Below are 18,591 nucleotides of genomic sequence, written 5' to 3' on the forward strand. Positions count from 1 at the left end.
ATCACTAATTATCTATCCAAGGGTTAGAAATAAAGAAGCACGGTGGAAGTGCAACAACATATGTTGGTAGCCTCTTAAATGGTAACATGAATTCGAGGTCGGATTATCTCCAACCTGGGGAGAATGATGCAGTACGGGATTCGGATCAACTGAGTAAACATTTACAAAGTTGGTTTTCGAAGACCCGTCTTAGTACATATAGGAGGAAAGTAGTATTTGATGTGGGAGACTATGTTTGGGCCATTTTAACAAAGCAACGTTTATCGGTTGGGCAATGTGGAAAGCTAGTGCCAAAAAAGGTTGGACCATGCGAGATAGTCGAAGTCATCAATGAGAATGTGTATATACTAAAGCTACCCATCCATATATGTACCTATGATGTTTTCAATGTCAAACACCCATTACCTTATGTTGGTGATCAATCAAATGATGATTTGAATTTGAGGATGAATTCTCCCCAACCTGGGGAAGATGATGTAGTACAGGAGTAGGCCAATAAGTTCTATGCAAATTGGGACCATTCCATGACACATAAGAAGCAGGGGTGATGCCACCGATCTAACTTAGTAAATATTTACCGAGATAGTATCATCACAGGATTTCTATCTTAATTCATTTTTACCAAGTTGGCGCCATCATAAAGTTTATATTTTAGTTCGTTTTTACTAAGTTAGCATTATTTCAAATTTATATTCAATTAGGACATTCCTTTTGAAGGATTTTAGTAAGGTTCTATTTTGTAGTGTTTTCTTAGGTTATGATTCTATTTTGGAGTATTTTCTTAGATTATGATTTTTTTTAAGGAGTTTTAAGTAGGATTCCATTATGGAGTGCTTTCAGATTAGAAATAGAGTCATGAGGGTATATGCCTATATAAAGAGTAGCGACGAGAAGGCTAAGACAGTTTTTGATATTGAATTTTCTCTTAATTATTCAGTGAAAAAATCATTCTTCCTAGTAGTTCGACTTCTGCTCTTTTTCTTTAAGCTTTTCTCAACGTGTTTCGTTTCCATATCGTGCCAAAGATCCCAATGAGAGTTGAGATCCGGCAGTTGAGTTGAAAAGTGAAAACAAATAGTATTGGTGTTGGGTTATTGGGTTATGGGACTCTCTCTCTCTCTCTATTGATAGATATCTAGATCTCTTCAATTCTTTTAGAATTTTGAGTCTGGATTCTGGGCTCTATGACTGTCACGAGTCAGGAAGGTAAAACTAGGGGAGTGTATCCTGTATCCCTAATTTAATGTTGCCGTGCTCAAGTCTCAACCATTAATATAGCAGGAGAGGAAGGACCTAATAAGCTACAAAATCATGAAATAAAAAATCTTTAAATAAATAATAACTCAACAAGTAAATGGTAAATTTCTTAAACCTCTCTTATGTTTAGTTAATTGACTAAGTATACCCCTGTTATTTGACTATTGTCTAATGCTACCCCTATTAATTCTCACAATTAACTAACTCTACCCTGTCACCTTCGCTCTCCTTCTCCCTTCTTCTCCTCCTTCACCGTCTTCTTCAAGAGACCCACTGGCACCTCCTGCCATTACTGTCGTCGATTATGTTCATCAAGTAGAGAACGGAATCACGTCCCTAAATATGAATGGGTCAAACCTGATACCAATCAAGTCCAGGCGGATCACGCGTGAGACCATTCTACACCTTTGCGTGAAACACAATGGTTTTGAGGCGCTTAAGTTGCTGGTAATGCGTTAGGAGTCCGCGAGATGGTGGACAGGCTTCTGTGAGATGGCCAGGCTTCCGTGAATCGGCGGATAGGCTCAATATTTGGTTGGAAAGTCATGGACCCACTTATTACAAGGATCTCTCTCTCCTGTTCAAGTACCAATCTTTTCTCTCTCATTCTCTCTTATTTTTCTTCAACTTCCTTCTCTCCCTTTATCTTCTCAAGATAATCTGGTTCGGCAAAATCTGTCATAATGCCATTTGATTGGACGGGGCTTCAGTTTGAATGGGGGATGAGGTACCTTCATGGTCAGTGTAAAGATAAGAGGTACATTTCTTAGTTCAATCTTCTTATTTTAAAGATTGGATGGGGCTTCAGATTGAAAGTTACTAGTCATTTAGAGTAGGAGAGGCGGTGTAGGGGCTTCAGATTGGACTCATTGTCATCCTTTCTTGGGAGAGCTTCTAGTAAAGGGAGAGAAGGAAGTTGGAAGAAAAATAAGATGCTGACGGGATTTTTTTGCTAAACAGTAAGCTTCATATTCGACTCGGGGTCATGCTTTGGATTTTTTCGCTGATGGGATTGCTCTGGGGCTCGGCGATACAGCCGGTGGAAATGGAGAGCTTCTGTGGAAGATGTTGTACGAAGCCTTCCTGCTGCCTAGATGCTGCACTTGACATCTCCTTAAAATTCCCTTACTGGAATCCGGCGGAGTTCCCCCTTGTTGGAATCCGGCAGTGCTCCGGCGGTGCTTTGATAAACAGAAGTCTGTAGCCGTCTCTGTTTCTGAAAATTTTGAAAAGGAAAAAGAAATTGAAGGAGTGTTGCTTGATCGGAAGTGCAGGCTGGAGTGTTGTCGATCCTCTAGCTTGGGTTGTTGGAGGGGTGGACTGGGGGGCTGAATCAGAGGGTGGATGAAGGTGGTGGTGGTTGTCTTCTGCAAGGGGGAGATTAGAGCCGCCGCGTTTTGATTCTCATTGATGGAGTGGATGGAGAGAGAAAGGGAGGGAGAAGATGAGATCAAGGACTCACCCGTTTCCCCATTTCCGATCGGCAACTCAGCCATGCTAGTGGTGGAGTGAACGCCATAGGTTCCCTCTGCTAAGTTCAAGCAACCATTACTGACTGAACAGTTGATTTCAAAGCGGGAACCGAAGCAACTACAAATAGAATCTCCGATTCACTTCTTATGCCTCAGATTCCAAGAACTACACCAAGCAACGACTACAAACTTCAAAAAGGGTAGAAGGAACAAATCATTCTCAAGCTATAGAAGCAACGGCAACAGTGTGACAACCGGTGATAAAACAAGGGCGAGAGGGAGAGTGAACTAGGGAACGGACGGAGAGAGAGAGAGAGAGGGTCCTCTGGTGGGGTCTGTTGTTGCCCGCTGCTGCATGGACGGTGATGAAATAGGGGCGAGAGGGACTTGCGTGCAAAAGAAGAAGAAGAAACGAGCTTTCGCTACATGGGCACTTCAGCCAACCTCATGGTAATTTTTTGAAATAATAGTTAAACAGTAAAGATATACTTAATCAATTAGCTAAGGTAAGTAGTTTAAGAAATTTATCCATAAATAAATATGCTATAACTACCCTTTAAGGCCACAATTTTTATTTACTTATTTTTTACCTTCAAAAAAAAGCCCGCAGTTTTTTTAGAGAGTTGAGTTGAGACTTTTTTCTTTCTTGATAGAAACCAAAGATCAAAAATCAAAAATCGGGAAAAGGATGGGGATGAGGCCATGAGGGTTTTTGACTTTTTTCTCGACGAGGGGTATTTCCGGCATTTCAAAAGTTTAAATGGGCAAAAAGCGCTTAACGAATTTATTTCGTTGCTTTGCTATAAGTACAGCAGTTGCGGTTGCAGCTGAACGGTGAGATTCACTCAGCCAAATTGCAAAGTAAAAGCTTTTGGGAGGGAAAGGGAAAGAGACATGTCCTCGAACAACCCTTCACAACTCCTGCCTTCGGGTACCTGACTCTCTCTCTCTCTCTCTCGTTCTTCGTCTTCTTAATGGTTTACTTATGTTGTTTTGTTAAGTCGAAGGAGGAAGTTACAGTGCTCGTTTTTTTTTTTTTTTTTTTTCTTTTTCTTTTTTGGTTTTCAGAGCTGATAGATCGATGCATAGGGTCGAAAATATGGGTGATAATGAAGGGTGACAAGGAGCTAGTTGGAACCCTAAGGGGATTCGACGTTTATGTCAACATGGTCCTTGAAGACGTTACAGAATAGTAGCTACTATCTCTTTCTTCCTCTCACTGTAAAATCCAATTAGGGTTTTCTTAATCTATTGAAGTTTTACTTACTGATTTATAAGTTACGAAGTCTGTTATGAGTAATATTTTACTTGTCTTGAACTTTTCATGTGCATTGGCACCTTGTTTCAAATATAAGCTCTTCGGACTATAAGTAATTCTCAAAAGACTAAAAATTGTTGTACATGCCGGATAAGGTACAGGGCCACACTCCGTCTTGTGCAACCCTGCAAGGTGGGTTAGGAAATAGTAAACTGCCTTTTGATCCACTCTTCATTTGCTAAAGGTATACAGCCATCCAAAACCACTTCGTAGAGAGCTTTGTAGGTGCAATGGTCTCTCTCATGGAATTTCCAATCTTTTATGGAGCTAAGCAGAATGATTTTATGGAAGCGCATTTCCCTTGGCCATGTTATGAGAAATTGATAAGTTGACAAGAGAACGTGACCTTATTATACAATTCTTATCATTCTTCGCAAGTCATTAGGGATGAGATCAGTGATTTAAAAGGCACGCACAGGTGAGGCACATTTTAGAGTATGTGCCTTGCCTAGATCCCAGGCGGAGTATTTTCAAAAGGCACATGCCTGGTGTGCCTTTCACTTCAGTCCAGGTGTGCGCCTTATTGAAAAACTGTGCATTTTTTCTGTTTTTTTTTTTTTTTTGTGTGTGTGTTTAGCAGTTGGGCCATGCAAGTCCAAACAGGTCCATGTTAGGGTCTAAAATTCTTAACCCGTATAAAAAAGAAGGTTTTATAACTTAAGTGTCTTTTAAAAATATCATTTTTTTATAGGGATTAAGAATTTTAGACCCTAGTGTGGATTTGTTTGGGCTTGCCTCAAGGGGCTTAGTACAAAGGCGGCTTATAGAATCAAGAATGCATAACGTTTAATGCAATTGGGAAAAAAAATAAAGAGATTAAGAGGGCAAGAAATTTCTATGGGCAGTTTGGGAGGAAAGAAATTCAAGAATATTTGAAGAAAGAGAAAGGAGTAAGGAAGCCCTAGTGGAAATCATAATCTTAAGAGTGGCACAATGGGATTAATAATAATAAAAAAAAAGAGTGGCACTATGGGCAAAAAGTTTGAAAGTTGAAGACTTTTTTAGGGCCTGGACTGTTATTGTTGGTTCATCTTCTAGAAGACAGAAACCTGCTCAGATGTGGTCACCCCCATTATGTGGCTGGAAGAAACTGAATTTTGATGGGATTTTTTTGGGTAATCCGGACCCTTTAGGCATAGGGGGATAATTAGGGGTGAGGAAGAAAACATCAAACATCATAGCCTTATACTCAGGCCTGCAGAACAGGGTGATGTGGCAAGAGCAGAACTGTTAGCTGCAGTATACGGGGTCGAGAAGGCAAAGGAGTTGGGCATTGATAACCTAGTCATTGGGGGTGACTCGAGAACCGCTGGGAAATGGCTGGAGGAAGGAGAGGGGGTGACATGACACCTGAGGAGTGACTTCAGGCGTATTAAATGGTTAGCAAAGGGCTAGACTATCAGAGTTAAGTGGGTGAGAAGAACAATCAATAGCTTGGCAGATGGTCTAGCTAAGCAAGGGGTACACAGGACTCAAAGGTCTTCCCATAAGTGAATCTTATCCCCTTTTCCCACATCATACCGGATGGAACTAATAAACATAGGGTAAACGTGAATAGCTTTCCATAGAGAGGCTGAAGTTGAGTGATGAGCCAATTTAGCATCCCAACCAATACAATCTAGACCATAAATGCTTGCAATTACTTTGTGCCACAACCTATCTCTTTCAAAGGAAATCTCCACAACCGTTTACCCTACAAGGTGGTGTTCCTATGAGCAATGTTTCCTAATCCTAGACCCCCTTGACCTTTTGGCTTGCTAACCTATTTCCACTTGACTAAATGATCCTTTTTTTTCCTCCCTTGGTTCCCATAAGAAATCCCTCATGAACTTTTCTAGTTGTCTTGCTATCCTTGCTAGGATGCAAAAAGTGGAAAGGAAAGTAAATTGGTAGATTTGCCCGTGTAGCCCTAATCAAGGTGATTTTTCCCCTAAAGATAAATAAGTTCTCTTCCAAGAGGCTAGTTTCTTTGCAAATCTCTCAACCACTGGCTTCCAAAATCCTTCTTTCCTTGGGTTTCCCCCCAAAGGTAAGCCTAGGCAAGTAACAAGCCAACTCCTAATCTCACAACCCTAGACCTCTACAAAGCTCAAGAGTTCCTCTTCCTCCAAATTAATTCCAGCACCGCTTTTGTTCCAATTAATCCTCAAACTAGAAATACCCTTGAACGGCCCAGCCCGCAGCCCGACCCAACATGGTCCGTGGCATGACCCATATATATTTTATATATATTATAATTATATAATAATATATAGTATATAATATATCAATAAAATAAATATATTTTTTAATTTTATTATACTAATTTATTTAATTATTGCATATATAAGCAATTTTATACACAAAATTCATATAAAATTAAAATTTTAAGTTTTTTGTCAATTTTTTTAAATAAATAGCTTTGGCCTGATACATGGCCCGACCTGTTCCTTAAGTAATAATGGTTAGGGTGGCTCACTGGTGCAAATCTCGAGTCCTTTTCTAATGTAACTACAGATTATATTCTTAGAAAATGGAAGGAAGTGGGAAAATCTGTTCCTTATACACTTGCTACTACTCTTCTTTGATGCCCACCAGAAATAGGATCTATCAAACTTAACTTTGATGGTAGTAGCATGGGAAACCCAGGACCATCAAGAATTGGTGGTGTACATAGGGATGATGTGGGGAGATAATTGCCTTATTTTCAGGCCCGGTGGGAGAGGGAGATTCTCTCAAAGCAGAGGTTTTGGCAATGATGGAAGGAGTCCAAAGGGCAAGGTCTTTGAATATTAGGAAGTTAATAGTGGAAGGGGATTCACAGTTGGTTGTAAATTGGCTGCAAAGTGATGAAATGGAGATGTGGTTTTACAACAATGAAAAGAAAAAATTCAGATGGCTAACAAGGGATATGGAAGTATCATTCAGCTGGTGCAAGTGTAGTGCCAATTCTTTTGCAGATACTCCAGCAAAACAAGGGGTGGGATGACCAGTTCTGTTCTGGGCTCAATTGTAAGGGAAAGGTGCAAATAAGGGGAAAGATAAACTCTTTTATCTCTTACTGTATTTTCTATGTTTTTACTCAATGTACTTTTATCATTTTTGTAATCTAATGAAATTTCACAGTTACTGATAAAAAGAAAGGTTGGTATGCAAATACCACCTTATGAGTTATGAGGGACAAAATGTCTATATTGTCAAAGTTATGCCTTGTATGAGCATGGATGTTTATGAAACATTAAACATGATCCCTTCTGGATGACTTCTGGACTTTTGTGAATGGTAAAGTTTTTGGGTTGTTGCTTATGATTGTCAAACTTGGTAATGGTGTTTGGTCTTGTTCTGAACTTGGTTGCATTTGACATCAACTAGTGATACTCAATTGGGAGATATCTAGGTCTGTTCTGTTGGTGCATTTAAGAAAAGAATGGAGATAAATGATTATTGTGACAAGGTCTGCAACCTTTGTAACAGAGAAAATACTCCGGTATGCCCTCTTTGATGTTTTCCTAAATCCTGCCTATAGGTAGTTTTGAAATGGTTTTGATGATCTGTGTTTAGCAAAAACATATTAATTTTCTATGTATTAGTTGTCTAACATGTTTGCAAAGTATTTTTTTTGGACACCATCTTGGTAGTGGACAAGCATTGGATTCTTATGGGAATAAGTCCTTCCTTGTTTCTACCAGTTCTGAGTATTATAGGCAGAACGCTCATATTACAAGTATTTGATAAGCCTTTATACTTGTTGAATACCCTTTGGATCAGATTAACTTTTTTGGGCACTACAAGTAGCTAAACTCGGCTCTAAACAACCCTGGGTCAGGTTTGTGCCGAGTTGGACTTAGTTCACAACTGTACGACACTACAACTTCTCCTAATTCAAGAAGAATTTAAGTTGGTTTAGGATCAAGTTCATGATCGATTTGATTTGGGAACCTTATGGGTTCCACACAAGAAAAAAATGCATTTTGTAGGAGGGTAGGACTGAGCACAGTGGGAGTCTGTCTGAAGAATGGAGGATGGCTCTCTTCGTAACTAGAGAGAACTTAGGCAGGAGAGAGTGGGGTATGCTTAAGGTTTTCTAGAGGGCTAGGCAATACTTTGTGTTCCTTTTCCTCAGCGAAATCCTGTATTTATAGACAATTTCGCATGGAGATTATGGAGACCTCCTAACCTCGGAAGGTTTCTCTTTTCATATTGTGATAGACAATAATTCTTAAGAGTTTGGGTTTATCTTAATTTACCGGCATACGGGTTGAACAGGAGGTTGTCACATGTCCTCTTAGGACTTTGGTACTTGGGTATCCCCTTTTCCAAAACGTGTTCCCGAGGATGTTGGCTACAATATCCTTTCCTTATCCCTTTTGGCATTAGTGTGCTTCATCTGTCTCTGGTGTTGCTATTCACCAATCACATGTCTCATCTGGTGAGGTGTTTTGTTGAGTGGTTGAATAAAATATATAATGCCTTCATTGCCTTACCAATTCGCAAATTGTGATCTCTAGAGCCAATGCTTGGTGTTTGCTCCCATTGCATTACCATGCGCTGGATACTTTCTAATTCCTCATCCTACACACTTGTTCTATGCTTTTAATAGTTTTGGATTTGTTCTCAAATTGGATTGAAGAAGGATTTTGGAGAAATCCTAAGCTTGCTCAATCTGTAATACATAGACATGTTGGTGTCAACAACTATTATAGAGATTCACTTTGCCCTAGTGAAGGAGCTTGATTGATTGGATCAATTGAAGCTATTGAAACCCTAGATGAGAGATTGAAGTTTAAATTTGGGAGTGTTTTGGACAAAAGGGGCATTTGATCTAGAAGTCAAGAGTTGTACCGCCTACAACTTGACTTGATCAAATGATAAGGTCCAATTTCAGGTGTGTACACCCTTAGTAGACTTCCTGCACTTGTGGAAGCTAGTTTTTGACAAGTATGATTTCTCATTATGGTTGATCATTTGATCAGATTTCCATGGGGTTTTTCATTGGTGTGCAAGGGAGAAACCTCTTAGAAAGGGATTGATTGAGAGGCTAGATCAAAATTTGAGAAAATTTCAGTTCTGTCCTGTTTATTTCCAATCTCCCTTCTGGCAGATCACACTCTATTAAACGGGAAAAATCCTCATTGACAACCTTGATTATTTATGTTTCTGGCATCATTATCATGGGCAGTAATTTGGTAGAGATTGTAAAGTTGAAGAAATTTCTTGTTACTGAATTTAAAATAAAAGATCTTGGAAAGTGGAATTACTTTCTGGGTATTCAGGTGACAGAGGAATCTTTATATCTCAAATAAAGTATGTTCTATATATCTTAAAGGAGACTGGATTGGGAGTGAAACCTGCAAATACTCCTATTGATCCAAATCACCAAGTGTAGATCAAGGAGAAATTTTTGAAGACTAAGTGAAGTTTCAAAAGTTGGTAGGTTGGCTAATATATTTGTGTTTGACTAGATCAGACATATCTTATTCTTTTGATGTTATTAGTCAATACATGCACCAGCCATGGTCTCATCTTGTTGGCTATATGACATAATATATGTATAAAATAGATTTTATAATTGACAAATATAAAATATTATATATAATATATTATATGTGCCATTTTATAATATATATAAATATAGTATAAAATAAAACGTATATGTGTATATAGTTTGTATATGTAATTTATACATATATTGGGTGTCAGGCAGGGCTGGAAATGATCACCCCAAAAGGGAGCTGCAAGGAATATATATATGGGTGTACTGGGCAAGATAGGCATGACTGATATACATGCTTAGCTTAAGGGGAAGTGTTAGAATATTTATGTTGATTGTAATGAGGGCAATATTGTAAATTCATTTTTCACTATATGTAGCACTCTTTTTGTTGACTAATCAATTGTGTTGACAACTTATCTCACTTTCTTCTTCTCTTCTTCTTATCTCTTCTCTTCCTCGACTCTCTTCTCTTCCTCTCTTCTTGATTCCTCTCATCAAAATCTAATTTGGTTGTTCCAAGAGGTTAGCTATCTTCTTGAGGATGAATTGAAGATGATACACCATAATGTATCTCAATAGGAAAGCTCTAGCATTTTGATTATATGCTCATACAGGTGTATGTGTATCTACCTCCTTCAATCTGCATCAACATCTTTGACATATCACCATTGCAAGGGATTTAGTACTTCTACTACTAGGAATAAAGACCAATTAGTTTGCTGGCATTGTTACCTTGATCATGTGTCCTTTTCTTATATAAAAGAAGTTGTTTCATCTTTTGTTTAAGTCTTGCTTAGCAAAGGTTCTATATGATCTTGTGCTTCTCCAAAGAAAGATGACATATGGCCTCTTAAGCAAGTGGAAATGAACAAAAGATAAGCAAGTGGTTGATAATTTTGTTGCTTCTCTATCACAAGACACATGTGGGGATAAATACCCATTCTTTTGCCTCCATTGGCTCAAATCCCTAGTATTAATTTTCACTGCATGATTTCCCAAGAGAAGGATTGAAGCTTTGCAGGGATGGGCCTAGCTAGATAGCTTTACCAGGATAAATATGAGGATTAGAGGCATTGCTGTCTAGAAATTTGAGAAGTTATGAACAAGAGAAAGAACTAATAGGATCAGCCCCCAAACCCTTGACCTCCACCTTCTCAGTCTGTGAAGGCATCCTTTTAACAAGTTCATGGGAGACAAAAATGCTTCACTTTAATTTTCCTTAGTTCCTTCCTCTTCCAAACCTCAAGTCCCATGTAATATCTGAAGAATATATACAAACCTAGGAGGCTTTGAATTGCATTTTTTTTTAATTAAGAGCTTGAATTGGAATTTATATAGGGTGGTTGAGCATAGGAAGGGAAATCTCTGACATGAAGGTCTGTCCCCCCACCATAGATGCTCCTAGTCCTGAAGCTGAAGACCAATACTAATTGTACCTAAGAAAGGTGTCAAAAGTTGCATGAATGACATCAATTAGCTTTTACTGGTGCAACAAATGACTCTGTTGGCAATACCTGCATCTTTTCCATTTATTGATTGCATATTGCTCCTTATCACTGAATGCCATAGATGACCACCTTCCTCTTTAGGGAACTTTTGAAGCCATTTTTCCTAGCAATGAGGTATTCCTGTCTTCCAGTCCACCCATTCCCAGGATACCACTCTCTTTCCTGAGCCAACTCATTCTCCACTTTCATTAATAAATATAAAATTTTCCTTTTAGTTCCTCAATTTAATTATTTTTTGATCAATTACATAGAATTTGATTAATATATGGAATAAAGTACAATGCCCAGATATTTAAAGTTCCTTATTTTCATTACTAAATGAAAAAATTGCATTTTGGCCCTTAGTACCTAGAAGAACTTCTATTGCTTAAATTTGCCATATAGGTGATTTTCCTTAGGTTTCTCTCTAAGAAATTTTGATAGTGACATGCTGTCCAAAGTTGGACAGCAGGGAAAGTAAAAAGTGGCTCTAAGGCCTCAGCTGACTAATCATTATGTCTTCATATAAACAGATTACAGTTCATCTGCAGGTCCTGAGATCAAGGTTCAAAATATCAATACAACTCAATACGCCGGTAGGGGTGTATTGCTCCTTTTTTTTCTTTGTGAATCTGGTTCAGAGGGATCAGTCTAAGGCCCTTCTACCCCCTGAACCGGGTTAAACCCCGAGACACCCCCTGTAGGGGCGTATCGGGAGGCTCCCGATATGATGCGTACCTGCTGATTCAGTCTGATACATATCGAAATTTCGAACCTTGCCTGGGATTCCCCATTGAAGAGCTTGCTTTGTCACCCTAGATTTTGGTCACTAGTAAAGAACTTGGCAGACCCATGAATCCACCTGAACAACCAATTCAAGCTTCTTCCATTAGCTTTAGCTTCTATAACAGAAAACTGAGACAACCAAGGAGTCCAGCTCCTCATATATACATAAACATGAAATAACTACTTGAGAATCCTCTTCAATGACCAAATTGCTCCAGTTATGCCCTGCCACCAGGAGCTTTATTTTACTACTAGTTTGTGAGCATAAGTTACCCGATGGTATGAGGCGAATGTCATATACTTTGGAGGAATAAGCTTCCATTTTGAACCTCAAAATATTCTCCATGAGCTTGCTACAATGTGACCCTTATATGCTTTGCAAAATACCTGTCTGTCTCTTTTCATCTCTTTGTAGTTTTGTACATATGACTGTATCAATGTGCTGTGCTGAATATTAGCTATATATGTCCTGTATTGATATTGTAATAGTATGTTCCTATGATAATTTTATCCTTCAAAGAAAACAGAAACTATCCAACAATATGGTACTTGAGCATTGCTGTCATATTTGTTAATCTATCTGGTCCATGGAAGCCGGTTTTGGAACCATGGCTGTAGAACTTATGCCATATTTTTTCCATTGCAATTTCATTTATAAAATGTTTGATTTTTTTTTTTTCATTTGAACTAAAAAGTTATTTTTGCCTAGTTTCTCCTTTTGCAGCTTCACCTGTTTGCAGTTCAGCTTGTTATCTTTTTCAATCTCTAGTATTTGACTTCCATGACGTGTGCCTCTTTAATGTATTTTGGAACAATGTTTTGAAAGGTGTGGGAGCCCCTAGGTGAGGCACCCCCAAAACACCCTAAGGCGCAGACCAAAGGTGTTGATGCCTCTGCGGTGTATGCCTCATACACACCTCATATGAAAAGAAAGAAAGAAAAGCAAAAAGGAAAGGGAAGGGATGAGAAAGAAAATGACGGAAAGAAAAAGAAAAAAAGAAAGAAAGGGTAGAAAGTTTAGGCAGGGGGCTTTGCTCCCAAACACCCTCCATGACACCTTTTTTTGTGCCAGGGTCTTTGCTCCAGTCCACTTGCGCTTCATTCTTTTTAATATAAAACATATTTCGTAAAATGAACAAAAATAGAAAAACAAAATGAAATCCCTTCCTCTTCTTATTCTTCCTCCTCTTTAGGAGGCTTATGCCTCCTTGTACGCTGAGAACCCCCTATTTGCTAATGTTGTTTATTCATTCATTGCAATAAAATATCTTCTTAAAAGGCAATGAAAGTTATAAAATCATTATTTTTTATGTGAAAAATATGAATTGCAGACCGTAACATAGATTTGTTCGGGCTCACCTCGAGGGGCGTGGTACAAAGGTGACTCATAGAATCAACTCATCAAGAATGCAATATGTTTTACATCACATTAGCTACTTGAAGCAATGCAATTAAGGGAAAAAAGATATTGTGGGTTTTACATGCTTGAAAATTTTTTAAATGTTTGCTTTTATTTTTAAAATTTCACTTGAATACGCTTTACATGTTATGTTTATGTTTTTTTAATTTTAGATAATAGGTTTTTAAAACATTTATTTTAAAATTTAAGTTTATATTTTTATTAACATTATGTTTAATATTTTTGCATTTTTTAAAATTTCTGATTTTTATTTTTTATTTTTTTATAATTTTGCACCTTGCTTAAAAAGGCACGTGCCTCGGGCACAAATTGGCCCTTGTGTTTTTTTTGCACCTTGCACTTTTAAAACACTGGTGGGAGGGTTGTTAGATCAAGCAAGTGAGGTAGGGGAAGGAAAAGTGCAGGAAGAAAAGGGGGTTTGTGGGTCTCCCAAGAAGAAATGGGAGGTGTGTGTGGGGGGGGGGGGAGGCAGGGGGTGAGAAGGGTGGGGGAAGGGCAGAGAAGAATGGCAATCAATACAAGGATGGGGGAGGAAGGAGGGTTGGGATCAAGAGGTAAGTGAAGGGGGAAGAAGTAAGAATTGGGTGAATGTTCAAGGGATTGAGGCTCCATTTGGGAGGTTTTAAGCTTTGGTTGAGTTGCTCTGCCTTTAGCTCAGCTGTTTTTATTTTTTATTTTTATTTGAGGGGGTGGGTGGGGGTGGTTGGGATAAGCATTTGCTAACCAACCTCTCTAGCTTAGCTGCTTTGAAGCCACTAAAAGAAGCTTCAACCAAGAACTTTGTAAGGAGCTGAAAACAGTTAGTTTGGGCTCTCCAAAATTTTCAGCAAACATTGCTTACAGGATTGGGGATCAAGAGATAACTCAATGAGAGCTCTTCTGTTACCTTGGTTTGATAATTCATGACAAGGGGTGATAAATAGGGTAGTAGAGGATCTTTGGAGTTGTCTTTCCATACATAATGCATCTAAAAATGATACTCTTTCTTTTTTGACAGTGTTTTGGGGGGGGGGGCGCTAATGGTATATACTGGTGCAACATCTCATTGTACAGGTCTCTTGTTTTAATGAAAAGTATACCTTCTTCAAATAACAAAGAAAAAATTCATAACAAGGGAGCTTTTAGTGTACTATCTTTGAAACTGTTTTACCTTCTTTGGCCTGATGCTTTCTTTTTGAGCAGAACGGCAGTTCACTTAAAAAAAAAATTCACATTGCTTATCAAAAAAAAACAAAAAATCATAACACGGGAGAGATTGAGGAAGGGTGTCACCCACAGAATTGGAGCAGGATGGGCAAAATGGAGGGTTGCATGAGGAGTCTTTTGTGATAGTTGAAATGCCACTCAGGTTAAAAGGAAAAGCCTATAAAAAGCAGTTGTAAGACCAGCAATGCCGAATGCTGTATGGAGCAGACTGCTGGGCAGTCCAAAAGATGTCCAAAAAAGTCAGTGTGCTAGAAATATGTATGCTGAGATCATGAGTAGGAAAACTAGAATGGATAGGGTCAGAACTCAGGAATGAAGTCATTTGAAGGAACCTTGGGGCAGCTCCAATAGGTGAGAAAATGAGAGAAAGTAGATAGATGGTTTGGCCATGTGCATCGAAGACCATATAGAGTGAATTTAGATTAGCTGAACACTATAGTTGTTTAGTAGGCTGTGAGACCAATGGTAATGCCACACACAAGTTAGATTATATGGGTCCCACACTGAGAGATTGAATGGTTGTAGGCCCCATGTATTTTATGACTGATGTGGAATGTTATATAATTGATTCCACAGCCTACTGGACAGTTATTGTGTTCAGCTAATCCTATCTTGTATAGAGCACCTGTAAAAAGAAGTGATTTGTTACAAGTTGAAGGGGCTGGAAGGGCAAGGAGCAGACAAATGGATATGGCCCTAAACAGAATGGAATGGTGAAACAGGGTCCATGTAACCAACTCCATATAGTTGGCATATGGCTTAGATGATGATGGTGGTGATTGCTTGTAAGTTTTCTGGGTTGGCCCTACCTCACAAAGCCAAAAGCAGCAATATGAATGCCTTATAAAACAGGAACTAGTAAAACGAATGCCAGAGTAAGTATGAAAACCATCTAGTGTGGGCCATTATCGATCCTTTGTGGAGAAGTTATTTATTTATTTTTATGAATTCCATTCTGGAGAATGTTTGGTCTATGGTTTTTAGTATTTTACATCAAGAATCATGAATGTTGACATTCACCCTAAGAATTTATTGGTTTCCTTGCATCCCCCAGCCCTCTCTCTCTAACACTTGAATCATGTTTTAAGAAAGTATCCCATTTTATCAACACAAAAATGGGTTTTGTTGTCCTTAATGCATTGGTTTTTATAAATAAATAAAAAAAGACATTTGGTCCTATCATATTCAAAGGTTTAAGGCTTCTGAACCATCACTCAACTCTTATGTTGCAGGCCTGCAACACATGAACATTGTCATGGTGTAGCACATAAGCAACTATTTATGTGATGAAGGTGTGGTAGTGCTGTAGTGCAACCTAGTCATGATTGTAAGAGTTGATTCTCAAGTTCAGCTTTAAAAGCTATTAGTTATATTCCTTGAGAATTCATGCCAGGGTGGTGGGATCATTGCTGGAGTATTTTGGGTGAATAGGAGTTCTGTTTTTTGGGCTCAATTGTAATTGTTCTTATTATTTTGGTTGTATGTTGACTGTTTTGGGGAGTTAAGTTATTTTAGCTCCCCTCTGTAATTTTATTCTTAATTAATGAATTTCTGTTATTGATAAAAATATCATTGCTGGAGTATTTTGCTCAGACGTGGGAGCATGTCACTTTGAGTGTTGACTCCTGATTTGAGGGTGAGATTCTCTAAATTGGCACACCAAATTTTTCTTGTTTTTTAATGAGAAAGGAATACATAGTATGATATGATGGTGAATAAGCAAAGCCAAAACACATGACATCCTGAACAATTTGTTTTCGGCATTTGTCATCTAAAAATGTAACGACTTCTTTGGTTTGCTGTTTTTTTTTTTTTAATTTTTTTTATTTCCAGTTTTTTGTTAAGCATTTCCTTTTATTTCTTATTTTAAAGAAATGCTACTAGTGAAGATGATGCTTTGCCCCCGATGGCTGTAGCCACATCATTAATTGGCTTATGCTTTACTGCATCAACTTGATTTGAGTGGAGTACTGGTTTCCACTGTGACAACAATATGCACCTGCATCATTTGTGCTCTTTCTCATATATCTTGATCACTTTATGGCCTTATTTTTTTATGTTGCTGCTCTGTGATCTAAAACGTAATTTAATGATTATGATTTTTGAGTTTAATTTGTTATTCCCAGTGAAATTACAACCGAAGGACGGCGGATAACAAAGCTTGATCAGATTTTGCTTAATGGAAACAACATTGCCATTGTAAGTGGAATGTGATTGTCTAAAGTGCAGTCTGATAACATCGTTTTACATTCTGAAGGTTGGGTTGCCACCACAAATTTATTGATACTAGCCTTTCTAATGCAGCTGGTCCCTGGGGGATCTCCAGATCCAGAATGAGATTATGAGACAGTGGTGAGCCCTCTATTGTCTGGCATCTTACTTTTAGGTGATTAAGGTAGATCACGTTCTCAGGTTTCATGGGAGATCTGAAGACCAGAAGTCCTCCTTTTCCACCACTAGTTGGTAATTGTAACATTCAGTAGGTTGCTAGGTTTGGGAGAAATTAAAGTGGGATGATCTTTAATTCCTATAATGATGTTGATGATATCCAAATATCTTCATCCCATCCTATACCACTGCCACCTAGTTGTCTTGAAGATTAATGCTTCTTTGGAGTTTTGAATTGCTTTTAGTCCTATCATATTCATGGGTTAATGAATTTCCATGGAATCTTTCAAGGGTTTAAGGCTTCTGAACAAATTTGAAATACTAAAATTGTAGTAGCCTGCAAATGGTATCCCTTAGTCCAATTTTGGATTCAAATCTGATCTAATTAAGGGGCCGTTTAATACCAGTTGAATTTGCTGAATTGAATGATTTGTTCTTTTGTCTTTTAGTGGGTAAAATAATTAAATAATAAAATATTCAAGGGTATTACTTAAGTTTCAGCTATTAAAGGAGCCCACAACCTCTTTTTTCACTAGAAGACAAAGCACTAAGCTTTTCAGTTCATTCAACCATTTCAGCTGTTAGCAAATGGCCCCCAAGGCAATTTGAATTTGATTCATTTATAATTGGATGTAGAGGCCAACTATGGTGCATGTGGAGTGTTTGATGCATGTTAAAATGTGACATAATTGGATGGAGAGTCCGATCAATCATTTTAAAAACATCAAATGATGTCATGATCTCTTTTTTTGTTCATGTATATTTTAATGTTTCACTAACTGTAAAAGTGTGCCATTGCTATATATTGCTTTTGTTTGGTTGACGTTTGAGCTATGTTGAATGAATTTTCACAAAATGCATCATATATTTTTGCTTGGATCAAATATGGATTTGTCGCAATCTAGTCTAATTGTTAAAATAATCGAAACCCATGTGGTCGAAATGTTTATAGTTTATCCTTGTATGTACCCAATTGTTTTCCTATTATATCTATAAATAATTAATATTCATGCATGTTGTACGTTTATTATACGGTCATAAGTTCAAGTCTCATCAAAGTAATTTTCAAGAAAGATCATGATCCATTATCAACAAAGTAATTTTCAAGAAAAATGGTTTTTTGAACACAACTATATGATTCAAAAATAAGGTTAACATGGTGAAATATTTTTTGTATGTCAAGCCATATTCATATATTGTATACAATGCAAATATATTTTATAAGAAATATACTTCTTAAGTTTTTAACATATTATATTATATTTTAGCATACTATATATTATTATTCAAATATAACAAATAAATAGCTTACTATGAAAGTTCAATGACGATAGATGAATTGCTTCTATACATGTGGGAAATATATAAAAGGTTGATAATGTATTGAGTCCAAAAGGGTAGGGTTGCATGACGTTCAAACCATACACACCCATAACACTATGGTTTGAAAGAAAAGGGTAGGGAAAGGTTGGGAAGCCTATATCTTTTCCTACCTTTTTGTTTCAAACCAAACACCAGCCTAAGTGAAATTGGGATAAGGAAAATTAATTACCTTGCAAAATTAGGAATGTTTCTCTTTTTACTAACCAAAAACAAACTCCCCTCTCTATCCTCACTAGGGGAGAACTTAGACTTGATGGAGCATCTTCCATCTTTGGAGAGGATGAGGACGCTAATCATAGATCATATATTTTTAAAAAGTATGATTAGGCAAAACAGATTTGGGTTGCTACTGAGACCTAGATTCCTGGGCGTTTTGTATTTCTTAGTTTTTTAAATTTTAG

General features: G+C 37.7%; 1 protein-coding gene across 1 annotated transcript; it reads left to right on the forward strand.

Moving 5' to 3' along the window:
• Nucleotides 1-3,565: 3,565 nt before the first annotated feature.
• On the forward strand, nucleotides 3,566-17,105 carry SAD1 (Small nuclear ribonucleoprotein family protein). Its single transcript, XM_088954436.1, has 4 exons — nucleotides 3,566-3,660; nucleotides 3,798-3,921; nucleotides 16,546-16,618; nucleotides 16,724-17,105. Exons 1-4 carry the CDS (start codon nucleotides 3,624-3,626, stop codon nucleotides 16,754-16,756), a joined length of 267 nt encoding a protein of 88 aa, XP_088810562.1. The 5' UTR covers nucleotides 3,566-3,623; the 3' UTR covers nucleotides 16,757-17,105.
• The last annotated feature ends 1,486 nt before the right edge of the window (nucleotides 17,106-18,591 follow it).

The sequence above is a fragment of the Nelumbo lutea genome, chromosome 7, assembly GCF_056320005.1.
Source record: "Nelumbo lutea isolate HS-2025 chromosome 7, American lotus-T2T, whole genome shotgun sequence".
In the NCBI taxonomy this organism is placed as follows: Eukaryota; Viridiplantae; Streptophyta; class Magnoliopsida; order Proteales; family Nelumbonaceae; genus Nelumbo; species Nelumbo lutea.